At 36.8% G+C, this 15,981-nt stretch overlaps 1 protein-coding gene across 3 annotated transcripts in view; it reads left to right on the forward strand.

Moving 5' to 3' along the window:
* The window catches only part of LOC123672012 (ribosomal protein S6 kinase alpha-5-like), a 111,295-nt gene that overhangs the window by 78,288 nt on the left and 17,026 nt on the right, over nt 1-15,981 (forward strand). For all 3 annotated transcript variants that reach the window (XM_045605954.1, XM_045605953.1, XM_045605955.1), the window contains exon 5: nt 283-471. In XM_045605954.1, coding sequence (XP_045461910.1) covers nt 283-471 — 189 coding nt within the window. The remainder of the gene's footprint in view (nt 1-282; nt 472-15,981) is intronic.

Below are 15,981 nucleotides of genomic sequence, written 5' to 3' on the forward strand. Positions count from 1 at the left end.
CTCTACTTTATGTTGATAATAATTTTTTTCATTCAACTCGAAGTCGTAAGAACAGCATTTCGAAATAAGAAATGTTGAAAAGGATTATATGATGAATATATAACAGAATATGCCGAAAAACTTGAGGGATATAAATGATCGAAAAAAATTGTTTAAATCGAACTTCTGCTCTATAAGTAAAAATATGAGGAAAAGTTCTTGAATTGAAACTCCTATCATTATTGGAGCTCATTTATTTTGTATTAATAAATTTATATTAAACAAAAACTATTTTTTTTTCAGTTGGGAATAATCTACAGAGATATCAAATTAGAGAACATATTAATAGATGCTCAAGGTCACATAGTTTTGACAGATTTCGGTCTAAGCAAGGAACTTCCTAAAGACGAGGTGAAATCCTATTCCTTCTGTGGAACTATCGAGTATATGGCTCCAGAGGTTATAAGGGGCAGCGAAGACGGACACGATATTGTAAGTATTGAAAAATTGAATCGTAATGCTGAAGAAAAGAAATAATTAGATAAAGTTCTCACAAAATTGTGAAAATGTATATTAAAGTGTCTTATTTCTTTTCTTTTATTGATATTTATTTTGGAGAATGATTTGAATGAATGGTACAAAAATTGAGAAGTATTGACGATGAATTTCTTTATGTCCTGGGGCATCTGTCTCGATATATCATTTCTTCTGAACAAGCTATTCAATGGGATAGTGGTCAAATGTCTATCACGTAGGCCTAGATAGAAAGCAATGATAGAACGCAACAAGATCACTTTGCCTTGTAGAAATTTGCCTGAGGTGTCCCGTCCTTATTTTCAAAGATGTAAAAGGGTGTTTTTTTAAGAGCTATAGAACTTTAAATTGCAATGAAACAACGAAGGATTATTCGATTGACATGAATTTTATTTATCCGCAAGATAATCTTGTGGCATTACATTTTAAATATGATTTCTGGCATATGACCGCCACGGCTGGCTCGGATGTAGTCCATCTGGACGTCCAATTTTCGATGACTTTTTCCAACATTTGTGGCTGTATATCGGCAATAACACGGCGCATGTTGTCTTCCAAATGGTCAAGGGTTTGTGGCTTATCCGCATAGACCAATGACTTTACATAGCCCCACAGAAAGTAGTCTAGCGGTGTTAAATCACAAGATCTTGGAGGCCAATTCACAGGTCCAAAACGTGAAATTAGGCGGTCACCAAACGTTTCTTTCAATAAATCGATTGTGGCACGAGCTGTGTGACAAGTTGCGTCGTCTTGTTGGAACCACAGCTCCTGAACAACATGGTTGTTCAATTCAGGAATGAAAAAGTTAGTAATCATGGCTCTATACCGATCACCATTGACTGTAATGTTCTGACCATCATCGTTTTTGAAGAAGTACGGACCAATGATTCCACCAGCCCATAAAGCGCACCAAACAGTCAGTTTTTCTGGATGTAACGATGTTTCGACATACACTTGAGGATTAGCTTCACTCGGAATGCGGCTGTTTTGTTTGTTGACGTAGCCATTCAACCAGAAGTGCGCTTCATCGCAAAACAAAATAAAATGGACGTTGTGCGCGATACGTATTCCGCACAGAACCATTATTTTCGAAATAAAATTGCACTATTTGCAAGCGTTGTTCAGGCGTGAGTCTATTCATGATGAATTGCCGAACCAAACTGAGAATAAATCACTTGACAACTGTTAAATCGGTCGCCATCTTGAACAGTAATGCCAACTTAAAGTTATATACCTCGAAAAAAACACCCGTTATATAAGTCGAACAGAACTGTCATCCGAAGCGTCGTATGTTTAGTTGAAGGTCAGCTATTTGGAACGAACATTGCTGCTCTCAGTATTGAAAAAGGTCCAAATTTATCCAATCTTCGGCGCCCACAACATTCGGGCCTATCTTACGACACGCTATAGCGTATGATATGAACCTTATTTCTTATATCTTCAACCAAAAATAAGACGCATAGAATGACAGTTCTGTTGGCACGTGTCATTGAAACAGGGCTATGAAATCAGGACCACGACATGGATAATCCGGTAGTCATACTTATTTCCTTATCTTTCATCTGCCGACCAACAGCTCGCAGGTAGATCTCTCGATCGCTCCGGTATTCGGCCCAACGAAAAACGTAATATATCGTTGAGTTTGATGAATTCTAGGTCGCGCTCCTAAAATCGATCGAATTCCCCCCGAATCTGGGTCTCTTGAAACGAACAGAGAGATCCGCGAAGCTGGCAACTCGAAGGTGAAAGTGTTTTTATCGGCATTGCGCTCCTTTTACCTACCCGCGTTGTTCGAAAACAAAACTCTTCTAGTCGGCGCACATTTCACCTACGACGACGACGACGTCTAGCGTTCGCCCGCTCGCTCGGATTGAGGTTAACCACCCGCCGCTCATCCTGCGCCGCAGGTGGTGGCTGCGTCTACCACGTGCTTCTTCTTCCTCTTGCGCCTGGTTCATCTCCGGCGTGCGATGTCTGTTACGTAACGCGAATTAGCGACGGTTTCGCAAGAATTGACCTAGGTTAGGATTGTTGGGAATCCCGAGCGATGGCGAGGGTTCGGCTTGGCCTTCGAGGAGGGTCCGTCAACCGCTTGCAAAAAATTGAAGAGTTTTTTTCGATTTGATATTGGTAGATAGTGTCGTCACCGCACTATCTGGTTATACTACCACGTTGATTGAATCTGAAAAACTTTTACGCTTTATTAGTGTGACGTCACTGCACCATTTTAGTTGACCTAGGTTAGGGTTCTGTACGAAACAAAAGAAATTTCATTTGATTTATTATCAGGTGTGTGAATAAGTCTTTCCCGTTTTTTGTAAGAGATGGCGCCACCAATACTGTGCGAGTATTTAATGGTTACATATGTCATAATCAAAGCTTATTCATCTGTCAACAATTCCGCACTAACACATTAGTTGAAATTTTTTCGCATCATAAATTTTTGAAATCGTGAAAATGTCGAAATTTGAGCCGAGTCGACGTCATTTGCGGGAAGTTTCACTTTATTGGTTCAATTTGAAGAAATCTGCTGCCGAGGCGCATCGGTTGCTTCAGGAAGCTTATGGAGAAGGTTGTGTCGATGATTCAAGTGTTCGCGGATGGTTTCGACGCTTCAAAAGTGGCGATTTCGACGTGGAAGACAAGGAGCGTTCCGGGCGGCCGCAAATCTTTGAAGATCAAGAATTGGCGACTTTGCTTGATGAAGATTCGTGTCAAACGCAAGAAGAACTTGCTGAAGCATTGGGAGTTGACCGAACAACCATTTCCAAGCGTTTGAAAGCCATGGGAATGATCCAAAAGCAAGGAAATTGGGTGCCGTACGAACTGAAGCTGAGAGACGTCGAACGGCGTTTTTTCACTTGCGAACAGCTGCTTCAGCGACATAAAAGAAAGGGTTTTCTGCATCGTATCGTGACTGGCGATGAAAAGTGGATCCGTTACGATAATCAGAAGCGAAGAAAATCATGGGGACTACCCGGCCATGCATCATCATCGACGGCCAAGCCAAATATTCATGGCGCCAAGCTCATGCTCTGTATATGGTGGGACCAGCTAGGTGTGGTTTACTATGAGCTTCTGAAACCGAATGAAAGGATCACAGGCGAGGTCTATCGACGACAATTGATGCGTTCGAGCCGCGCACTGCGAGAAAAACGGCCACAATACTCCGACAGGCACGACAAAGTTATTTTGCAACATGACAATGCTCGCCCACATGTTGCACAGCCGGTGAAAACATACTTAGAAACGCTCAAATGGGAAGTCCTACCCCACCCGCCGTATAGTCCAGACATTGCTCTGTCTGATTACCATCGATGACGCATGGCCTGGCTGACCAGCACTTCCATTCCTACGAGGAAGCCAAAAAATGGGTGGATGACTGGATAGAGGCCAAACCGGTCGAATTTTTTCGCAACGGGATTCGTATGTTGCCAGAAAGATGGGGAAAAGTTGTAGCTAGCGATGGCCAATACTTTCAATAATTCATTTGTAACCATTTTTTCACAATAAAGGCTCAAAATTTGAAAAAAAAACGGGAAAGACTTATTCACACACCTTATACCTTTTGGTGGTAATTGAGTCGAGACATAGCAAAAGCATGCCTCCATTGAGGCATGCCTCATATCTATCTTTAGAAGCCGTCTTCAAAGGCGTAGAGGAATATTCTCGATTTCTCGTCGGATCGATGTAGATAACACTCTAAACAAGGAAGCGCGTGAGGCTTTTTCAAGAGTGATATCGAGATCAGAGCCTGAAGGCCCTTGAGTATTTTTCTCTAAGTCCTGGTTCTCGAGATGCTTTCATTGAGCATCGAATTTGGGGCAACCCGTACACGACTTTTCTCATTAGATTCTGATACGTTCTTTCAATTTTTGGAAAAAATTAGTTAGGAACGAACTCACCGGTTTTTTCCGAAAGAATCACTTTGAATTTAAAGGTATTTGAATCGTATGTCAATTATTTCAATGATGACTTTCAGGATTTTTTAAATTTATTAATTCTGATAAAATATACTTACAATCTATTTAAATTTAAGTTCTTGTGTATTTTCCTTCAAAAATACAGAATATTCATGAATGGAAATAAGAAAGCGATAAATTACAATTGTAGTGATTTTGAATTATTGGTAATTTATGATAATGAATTCATTTTTAAATTAATTGAGATACGATTGGAAAACCTTTCAATATGATTATTGATATGATATTGAATCAAAACTATGTATATTTGTGTGAAAAAATCAGTGAGTTTATTCTAAATTGCCATACATAAGGAAATAAAAAGAATCAATCATGCGATTTGCGCACAAAATAAAAATGAATCTGCACTGAAGAACCTAGTAAGAAAGGTTGTGTAGATGAAGTACCGAATCTTCCACTATGTATTTACTCAGTATATAAAAGATCATTAGATGACCGAAACATTGACTGTGTTCAAAGTTGTAAAACAGTCGGAAGAATTTTATTTATTTATTAACGACTTTTTAGAGTTAGAGGTTAGGTATTTTTTAACCGTTTAGAAAACCGCGCACTGGTCACTTAAGGATCTGTGAGCGCTCAGGGATCAGATTTTCTTGCTTTCCGCTGGACGCAGCCATAGTTTTAGTGAAAGACAATTTGTAAACGAACGCTCTCAATTCCTGACAGACTTCAGAGTAATTTTCTGCTTTGGAGAGATAATTACAACGAAATATTAACAACGTGTTAACATTACATATGAAAATTAAAAAAACTTCATATCAGTCACTTTTGTACTCTGTTTGATTTCTCTGCATCGTTCTGAGTTTCTCTTTATCGTTATGGATCCCGATAATTACTTACTTTTGGAAATAATCTACCAATTATTGGCCTCTTTGTTGTTCAGTTCTTCCTTGATTTTTCGTTATCAGATGAAAAACCTAAATGAAATTATCCATCTTTCTGATAATTTCCTATTGTTATTTGTTTGCTCCAAGTTGTGGTCAACTATTCAAAATAGTTTCCTTAATCGGCTTCATCATAAATAATAAGTGATAAATCGTCTGGACTTTCTACATGGGTAACTTCCGTGCGTTGTGCCTGGAATGTAAACGATGAAAAAATATTCTGTATGTTTCTATATTTTAACTTATACAGAATGAATTTCAAGTATGGGACGCCTCATTTATCTCGTATAGCACGATTTTTATATATTTTGGGGGGGCAAGGATCTTGTTATATGACCGTTATTATGGTGATATTTACATTGTTATCGGATCTTTTTTTTTTCCGGAATAATCATGAATTTTTGCCTTTTTATATACTTCAAATACTGAATATTTTTCATCTACCTTAATTCCATGATTTTGGAGTCATAGCTACATTTTCGTTATCTTTGCCAAAGTTTAAATAAAACAAATGAATATGACTGTTTCAATAAATTAGTATTACAAAGTTGGTTATTATAACTTCAGTGGAATACTGCGTCGAATGTGAACTCCCAAACTTGATATCCATAACTGTGTATCACGCTTCCTCAATAATTTTGTGTAGTTTGTGCGAGTCAAATTGAGTTTGTTCCTGCGTTTACACGCTCAGTTCAGAGTTTTGCTCAAGCCGATTTGCTCAAACGGCTTGAGCCTGTAAACCGGCTTTATCAGATTAATTTAATACCATTACATGACTGCACATATGGAGAAATTTTCTTCCATACCGATATGATAAATAACAACGACTCCTTCGCTCATAATGAACATTCAGCCTTCGCAAGTTTCCATTTTTATATTCAACAAAAAAAATGAATGCAAACATGTTCGTTTTTTCATGCTTATCGCTTCGATTACGAACGTCTAGACGCTCATTTGCTGCTAATGAATTATCGAAAATATTTATTCCGGCTAGTATACGTTTAACATGAAATACAGGTGTTCGCTTAATCGGAAAGTGAAAAATTTGACCGGTGTCATATCAGAGAAATATTCTGGTTTATTGATTCTTTTGACCAGAAATTCGTAGCGTGGTTGAAATTTATGAAGTAAATATCCTCAGATCTATCTGTTTTTGAAGAATATTGAACTTCTCCTACAACTTCTATGGAAAGTAGCGTATTATTTATAGCTTACTCAATTTCAAAACTGTGTTTTGCCCATACTGTGAGAAATATTATTTCACACGGCACTTTGCCCACACCTCACCGGGTAGACCAATGATATTGGGCTTTTGAGAAGTCGTTTCTATGGAAACGTGAGAACTGAGCAGATACTGTCAGCGAAGGCCATTTTGAATTGAATTAAGTACATTACTTGAATTATTCAAATTTGTGCAGCTGTAGGAAAAGTACAGTTTTCAACATGGAGAAACGTGGAGAATAGTATATTGTGCAAAGTCCAACTTTTCTCGCGAGTGTGGAAGTTTGTGGCACGAGCCTGAAAGGCGAGTGCCGCAAACACACGACCGAGAAAAGGACTTTCTCCACATGTTGCACACTATATTTTTCCTACAACTACACAAATTTCAATAATTCAAGTAATGGACTTGATTCAAATCAAAATGGCCTTCGTTGAAAATATGTGCTAATTTATTGCGTTTCCATAGAAACGACTCAAAAGCCCAATTTCATTGGTCTACCAAGCGAGGTGTGGGCAAAGTGCCGTGAGAAATGAAATTTCTCACAGTATGAGCAATACATAGTCTTGAAATTGAGTAAGCTATGAAGAATGCGCTGCTTTTCATAGCAGTTGTAGGAAAATATTATTTCACACGGTATTTTGCCCACACCTCGCTTAGTAGACCAATGAAATTGGGCTTTTGAGAAGTCATTTCTAAGGAAACGTGAGAAATGAACAGATACTGCCAACGAAGATCATTTTGTATTGAATTAGGTACATAACTTGAATTATTTAAATTTGTGCAGCTGTAGGAAAAGCATAGTGTGCAACATGTGGAAAAAATTCTTTTCTCACTCGTGATCCACAGTCGTGAGAAAAGTTGCAAAATATATACTATTCTGAGCTTGCCAGCAGAGACTGTGAGTGTTTTTTCTCTCCCACTCGCCCACAGGGTCTGTGGTGTCGTCGGCATTAATGTCATCAATAGTGCTAATATTGCTAGTCAACAAGGATGTCATCCACTGTCGCAAAATCGGCAAAATTTTGGAGAAAATCCTCAGTTTCTGTGTTTTCAGTGGCATCTGGCTCGTCTGAAAATCTTATTTAAGGTCTGTACTTTGAATGTAGTAGACAAACGATTTTAAGTTTGTGACAGGTATGTTTTTTAGTTGTGGAGGGTAGTTGTCGATAAAAAGAATTAATTTTCTTTTCTGCTTTCGTGAAATGGCATCTGGCATCCAACTGCTGAATCCAGTTCTCAAACAAATCTCCTGTCATCTAAGAACGAGCTTGAGACTGAGAGTGACTATGGGTACCGGGGCATTGTGGTAGAAAACGAAAAAGCCGATGAACTTGCAAAAAGGGCGTCAAGGTTAACACCTGTTGGTCATGGGCCCTTCTTTGGGCTTGTAAAAGGTCAATATAGGGCAGCGGCTCAACAATGGGAGTGGGACAATAGAAAAACTCTCTGGTGAAACACTCCGGGTCTTTCATCGACCTATACTAGGAAGCTCCTGAAGATACCACCGGCTGAGCTAATGTTGGGACTGCTGACAGGACACTGTCAGTGCAAATAGCTTTTGTACCCCATGGGTAAATCAGCAGATGAGATCTGCAGGCTCTGTGGAAAGGAAGTAGAAACAGCCGAACATATATAGTGCAAATGTCCAGGGCTGACTGGCCTAAGAACTCACATGGGAAAGTCCTATTTGTACATCCTAAGGATGTCGTCGGTTTCGTTAAACGTATCGACGGCCTCCCCGGGTTTGTATGAATAGGTAGGGTTAAGGACGAAAGATCAATTTGATCGCAGTTCCCGGAATGCTAACAGATCCACAACGACCCTGATTCAGTGAATAATAATAATAATAATAGGAGTGACTCAATGTGTCATATAAACAAATACCCAATCAGAATTTGCCATTCACCAATTTTGAACTTTCTTCGTTTATCTTAGGAAAAAGAGTGTCTTACCGAATACTATTTTACTGTATTAGCATAGGACAATTCAAAGTACCGCTGAAAAAGAGAGTATTATGCGGGAAAGCGTCTTAACGATGTTTTACTGTATATGCCATTTGTTCATCTTTTCCACTCCTAGGAACATGCTGGAGCTGGAAAAAGATGTGCTCATCAAGTTTTACACATAACGATAAAAGTAAACGGGATTAAGTAAGAACGAAATCTGCCACAAGGCCGCCACTGATGCCTGTCGGTGCCGTACCGCCGCGGTACCGTTTCGTTTTCAAACGCGTAGTAGAGATGGGTTCTTCGGGGGCCAATCGGCAGCGCCATCCGAAGATGCGGTACCGTTACACCGTTCGGCGGGTACTTCCTGGTCGCCGACGTGTAGCGGTGATACTCCGCGATCTCTTGGCAGGGCTGGTTACCTGTTCGACGGCCGGACAAGAAGGAGCACACGCAAATGTAAGAATGCACTAGCGGCACTCTCTCATTCAGTGCGCCAGATAACTGTCGTAACACTTTTACATCATCGACGGTGGAGGTTTCGTACGCGGTACCACGCCTCGGAGCAGGTTTTTAAAGGTCGCAAATCGGCCGCTGAAGGTTCAGCTCCGAAGCCGGATGTGAACTCGTTATTTTGGTGGTCAAGGGGAGAACTTTTCGGGATTCCCCGTGTTCAAACGAAAGTTCATACTTGCATCATTCATTTCTCCTTAGAGATGATGTCCCAGAATCTTTGTATTGGGTGGACAGTTAACCAAGTGACTATCTATGGTAATCTGTGAACTTCAGATAATCAAAGTATTCAGTGGCCACCAAGGTCGCAGGATTCAACACCGTTAGATTTTCTCCTTCGGTCACATTTAAAGAACAACATTTATCAATTTGAAAATGTTGAAATGCTGAGCAAATCTAACGGAGAGTTTGATGGCCACAGAATATTTTAATTATCTGAAGTTCATAGAATATCATAGATAGCCACTTGGTGGATTGCCGTGTGAAACTGAAACTTTTGATGATTTTTATAGTTTGATGAGAAATTCATATATTTTTGAAAATGAAATAATTAAGCGATTTCATTTGTAACCGAAATTTTCATGGTATTACATAAAAAATACAGGTTTGTAATATAACTTCAAATCATTGTGCAATAAAAAAAAAGCGATACAGAAATCCCTTCCGTCTTTGGCTTGCAAGCAGCTGTTTACAAGCAAACAAACTCCGTTTCTTGTTGCGTTTGACACGAGTCTTGATCAAGTAATTCCTCCAATTCTGCATCTTCGAAAACGTTCTCTCTTACACCTCCATACTGGTCTTCGACGTCAAAATCACCATCCTTGAAGCGTTGAAACCACCCTCGGCACGTTCTTACACTAAAAGCGGCCTCACCATAGATATTTGAGAACATTCGATGAGCCTCAGTCGCAGATTTCTTCATATTAAAGAAGAAAATGACGAGAATTTGGCTCCTAAGCTTTTTGATGATTAATATTTCGATGGCGTTATGTTTATAAATACCTAAGCTCATTGTACGACGTCTACGATCTATTTATTTCGATTAGCAATAACCGCTACAGCCATTTATTGCAAAACGGCGGAAGCAAAGTTGTACACCCATTAGATGGCTGTGATTGAATAAACTCGTTTCATTTAAATAATCTTTAAAATGTTTGTTTTATGTTGAAGGTAGACTACCTCGGTAGCGCAGTGGATTAACAGTCGGCTGTGTTGCGTAAGGTACCGGGTTCGAATCCTGGGTAGGTCATGGATGTAGTGCCTTTCTGGTGGTGGTAAAATGAATTTGATAAAAGTTTATAGAATAAATTCGGATGATGACTGAATAGTGATTCACTAAGGTTAAAAAACTAAAAATTGAAAAAAATGTAAAAAAGGTATGTCCACATTTGGGTAGTAGAAAAATTAGTAATTTTAAATAACATGCAGTCAAGGCGATTAGAGCAGATGCTCGAAATGTTTTCCGTTTACTTCAATACATTGAGCCATGTGCTTTTTTAAACTGATTTTTGGAACGTCAAAGTTGTTATTGTAAACCATGTATTATTTCAACTTCGGCGAATATAATTTAAATGTAGCAATAATACGAAATTATGGTATTCAGTAATAGGGAACATTACATGAAAAATATTCTGTATTTCTTAAGGATTTCAAAAGCAAAACATATACAGGGTGATCTATTTTGAATAATAAAATTGATTATTATTCCGGAAAAAGAAAGACCTGACAACAATGTAAATACTACCATAATATCAACCATATCCTTGCACACTTGAATCTATAATAATCGTGCGATCAGTTTCCGAGTTAATTGAGAAGTTCCATACTTGAAACTTGCTCTGTATAATGTTCGAAGAACTCAATAAGAAAATTCCAGAAACAACACCAACTCCGCTAATTTTAAAGCATAATTTTTTACAATCGCGTCATACTTAATTAATCGTTTGGAATATATATCTTGACATAATTTCTCCACAACTTTCACTTATTATCTATTGAATCATAATAAATTTAAAATATGAAAGTTATTTACAATAAATTCAAGGTACCCATTGCTCAGGTATCCTCCTGTGAGTTAAAGCAGATAAATTTCATGAAAACATATTTTTCACCAAACCAAGGAACAGTGTGCAATAATCCATATGTTCTATACTTGAAACTTTAAAAGTGTTTTATTACTTCTAAGGGATAAAATTGTTTGATTATAGTTTATTTTCGCATACTCGTATACTCCTTCCTAATGTCGTGATTTTGAACAGGAAACAGCCTTACTCTGCGAATCGTTCGCAATTTCAACGAAGTAAATGGACAATCGCTCCAAGGTGTTCCTATTTATTTAATAAGGTTTTGAGGTTACAGCGTAATTGGACGTTTGGTCGTGTTTGAATTCATGGACCTTGATGTATAACTGTGGCTTGTTAATTTATATTAGCGCTCAAATTTAACTTATTTATTTTTTTCAAATATTTTTTCCTACATATTTACAATTTTAGTGTATTGCTAATTGTCATTTCAAACTGGGTCATGATCACTCAAAATATTTTCGATAGAAATAGTCAAAGTCGATTCGAAGAGATTCAATGTTGAGAATGAAATATCCAATAACTTGGGCCTTCATCAAAACAAATAGTGGAATGTTTCAGGTGTTATTTCCTGTTACCTGACGCATTCGTTTCACTTACATTCTGACTTGTCACACCAGTTTGTTCTATCCTTCTTATTTTTTTTTCATTCATCCATTAACATATCAGGCAGCAGTTCTGAATTTTGGAAATTTAATTTCAATGATTTCTTATTGTTTGACATTTGCATTTTTGAATAAATTTACATAATGTTTGTGATAAATTATCTGGTTTCTGGAATTATCAGAGTTTCCTAAAACCATGGCACCTCCAGTGAAAATTCCCCATTTTTTTAAAAAGAGTGAATAAAGACCAAAAGGTTCGAATACAAGCATGTAAATTACTAGTAAAGCCTGAATGTCACTTCAAGGCTAGTCTGGTTGTTGAAACGGCTAGAATATCTATTCAGCAGTCAATATTATTGAATTAAAAAAATAAAAAAATAAGTGTTCCTTCCAGCTGAAACTCTTTTCAGAATTGACTCCAATATTTTAAATCCATAAATCTGAAATTGAAAGACTTTTTTAATGACTTCTAATAACTTTCTCAATTGATCTGATTTAAATATGAAACCAATATAGGTGAGAAATAACAATTCATATATGTAATCGATCGATTATTTCTCATTCTTTGTTATATTATTGACGAAAGTAACAAACAATTTATTATTGTTCGCAAATGTTTGTGACTTTGACATATATCAAAGCATGTCAAGGCAAATAAAAGATTAATGGTATTGCCGAAATGCTTGCAGTTATCGCGCGTATCGACTTTTACACTCGTTGAACGTATTCCATGGATTTGTTCAATTATTTGCAATCGGTTGTTTAGGACTCCAGTTAAGGCTGTTGAATTTGAATGTACACTGCGCAAAAAAATTAACGCACATTCTGAAAATCTCAATTTCAATGAATGTTAACTCTACATTGACTTTATAACTTATTTTTTATGTTCTCTCGGGAAGGTTTTGAACGAAACAAGACACATTAAATGGAAGAAAAATTCAGGATTTCACCGAATCTTATGTGAAAGAAGAGAAATAAACAATTTTCAAAATACTACGATATCTTAATTTTAAGAGAAATTATAGCACTTTATATGATACCGTTGTTGAATGAGTAATTAATGTTTTGAAGCTCTCAAAGTTAACACACAAATTTAAAAAAATTTCTTCGTTCCCCTAATTTTGCCTCAAATTTTTTGAAGATGCAAAGTAGAATTTTTTTAAAAGGAAAACTATTATTTTGATCATATTTTCAGTAATCTCATTCTTTTCTGATCTGAAAAACATAGATATATCTATTATTTGTCGGGTATTTCCAGCAGAAGTTGAGTTCTTCACAATTTGTTCCTATATCTTATACATTTAATACATGGTGGTCCTAAATTGGAGGTACAAACAAAAATGAGAGATTCCTCTGATGGTATAAGGAGAAAAAGTTTTTAAACATGTGCCCGCAAACGAGGTACAAGGTGATAAAGTTTCATTTTTTTCAAGTTTGATATTTCGTTTTCTAATTACCTCATTTTTCAAGAAAAGAGCTCGAAAATTTGCCACCTTTTTTTCTAACTCGAAAGAAAAAGATTCTATTGTTTATGAACCATCTGTACACGATCCATGAATGCTTCGAGAATTTCAATATGAATGAAATGGTTTTCGACTCTTATTTTACTTGCTCCAATGCCTCAAGGCATGCACTTAACGTACTTATGTTGCTGTTGACGAAGAGACCAAATAAAACGTACCTGGTAATAGAATTATTGACTCGGTTACCTATACATATTCAGAAAAGGTAGTATTCAGGTGAAGTAGTCGTTTATACCTAGATTGCCTTGTATGTTTGTTGGAGAGAATGATGGACTTATCTCTTCGAATTAATTAATTGAAATTTTTGTATTACCGTTTTTTATTAGATATACGACTTCTGAAAGAACACTAACTAGACTCTGGAATTTACCACATTTACTATTTGTCAGTTTACGTAGAATTTGACTGATTTAAATTTTTCAGTTCAAACATTACACGTTATAAAGGCTGTTTTTTTAGAGCTATAGAACTTTAAATTGCATTAAAATAACGATGGATTATTCGATTGACATGAATTTTATTTATCCGCAAGATAATCTTGTGGCATTACATTTTGAATATGATTTCTGACATATGACCGCCACGGCTGGCTCGGATGTAGTTCAATCTGGACGTCCAATTTTCGATGACTTTTTCCAACATTTGTGGCCGTATATCGGCAATAACACGGCGAATGTTGTTTCCAAATGGTCAAGGGTTTGTGGCTTATCCGCATAGACCAATGGCTTTACATAGCCCCACAGAAAGTAGTCTAGCGGTGTTAAATCACAAGATCTTGGAGGCCTATTCACAGGTCCAAAACGTGAAATTAGGCGGTCACCAAACGTGTCTTTCAATAAATCGATTGTAGCACGAGCTGTGTGACATGTTGCGCCGTCTTGTTGGAACCACAGCTCCTGGACATCACGGTTGTTCAATTCAGGAATGAAAAAGTTAGTAATAATGGCTCTATACCGATTACCATTGACTGTAACGTTCTGGCCATCAACGTTTCTGAAGAAGTACGGACCAATGATTCCACCAGCCCATAAAGCGCACCAAACAGTCAGTTTTTCTGGATGTAACGGTGTTTCGACATACACTTGAGGATTAGCTTCACTCCAAATGCGGCAGTTTTGTTTGTTGACGTAGCCATTCAACCAGAAGTGCGCTTCATCGCTAAACAAAATAAAATGGACGTAGTGCGCGATACGTATTCCGCACAGAACTATTATTTTCGAAATAAAATTGCACTATTTGCAAGCGTTGTTCAGGCGTGAGTTTATTCATGACGAATTGCCAAACCAAACTGAAAATAAATCACTTGATAGCTGTTAAATCGGTCACCATCTTGAACAGTAATGCCAACTTAAAGTTATATACCTCGAAAAAAAAAACACCCGTTAGAAGAAATTGTTAACCCTGTAGAGCTTATGGCGTTCTTCATGTTGTGTAAAATGAAACAATCTCGACAATTTTTCGGCAAGACAACTATTGTCTCTGGTATACTTTCTCTATATAACCAGCTCTCGCCAACCGCTCACGATGTTACGTTTTATTAGCATACAAATACGAAAAAAATTCGTCTTCAATGCGTTGAATCGAACAATTCATTGTTTCCTCGTGATTGACTTGAAGCTTAATCTTATATCACTCGAAGCGTGACTGATAATCGTTGAAAAATTCGGTTAGAATTTTTGGCTAGTCGAGGTACTGTTGAACAACGGTACTTTCTAATCTTATTCTTGCTATTATGCTTACAAGATCAATTTTGTTGCACTGAACTTTATGAATATTTATGAATACCTAATGTATGACTACCTGAACCTAATTTCTCAGACAGATTATTATTGTAGATAATATGAAACGAAGTAATTTCAACTAATCCGTTGAAAATACTATAAATTACTTCGTTTCATTATTTCATCTACAGGTGTTCCTAAATTGAATGTATAAAGAAAAATTGAAGATTCCTTGGGTTATTCTAAGAAAACTAGTTCTATAGACATGAGCCAGCAAAAGCTTTGTTTTCGAGATACAGGGTGTTTCTTGTAGTGCTACTTTTTTGTTATGATTATAGCAGTATTTATTATATTTTATTCTTTACCTTTTATTATATATTTTGTTATTCATTTCAATTTTTTATTTATTTTATTATCTTTGCTATAGATTGGGTGAATATATAATGTAATAAAACTTATAAACAGCTTACTTACTGGATACTTATATTGATTCGGATATTCCTAATGATTATGAGAAAACTGTTTGAAATTTTTTCCGAAATAGGTAGCAGACAAGCCAAAACTTCAAGAAACCAAAAGTGTAGTAGTGGACCTAAGTTTCGTTTTATATTTTTGTAAACTATTAGTGGTTCACCAACTAAAAAATAATTCTGGATGAAAGAAGCGGGCACTGTTCTAGAAATAATATCACCCTGTAAATTTGCATTCAAATTTAGCATATCACATGATGAAAACTTCAAAAAGGAACATCTTTGCCAAATTCACGTTAAATATATTGTGAAGGGAAGAAACTATTAGAAAAAAATTAAACTGTAGCTTAAAACACCCTGTATCTCAAAAATAAAGCGTTTTAAGGCTCATGTTAATGGAACTTTTTTTGAAATGCGAGGAATCAGTTATTTTTGTTTGAATCTGCAATTTAGGAACACCCTGTTCAATTAGATATTGTTTTATATGCGATATTTTGAATATTTTGATCAAATTAGTAAT

Source organism: Harmonia axyridis, chromosome 2 (genome assembly GCF_914767665.1).
Source record: "Harmonia axyridis chromosome 2, icHarAxyr1.1, whole genome shotgun sequence".
NCBI classification, from domain to species: Eukaryota; Metazoa; Arthropoda; class Insecta; order Coleoptera; family Coccinellidae; genus Harmonia; species Harmonia axyridis.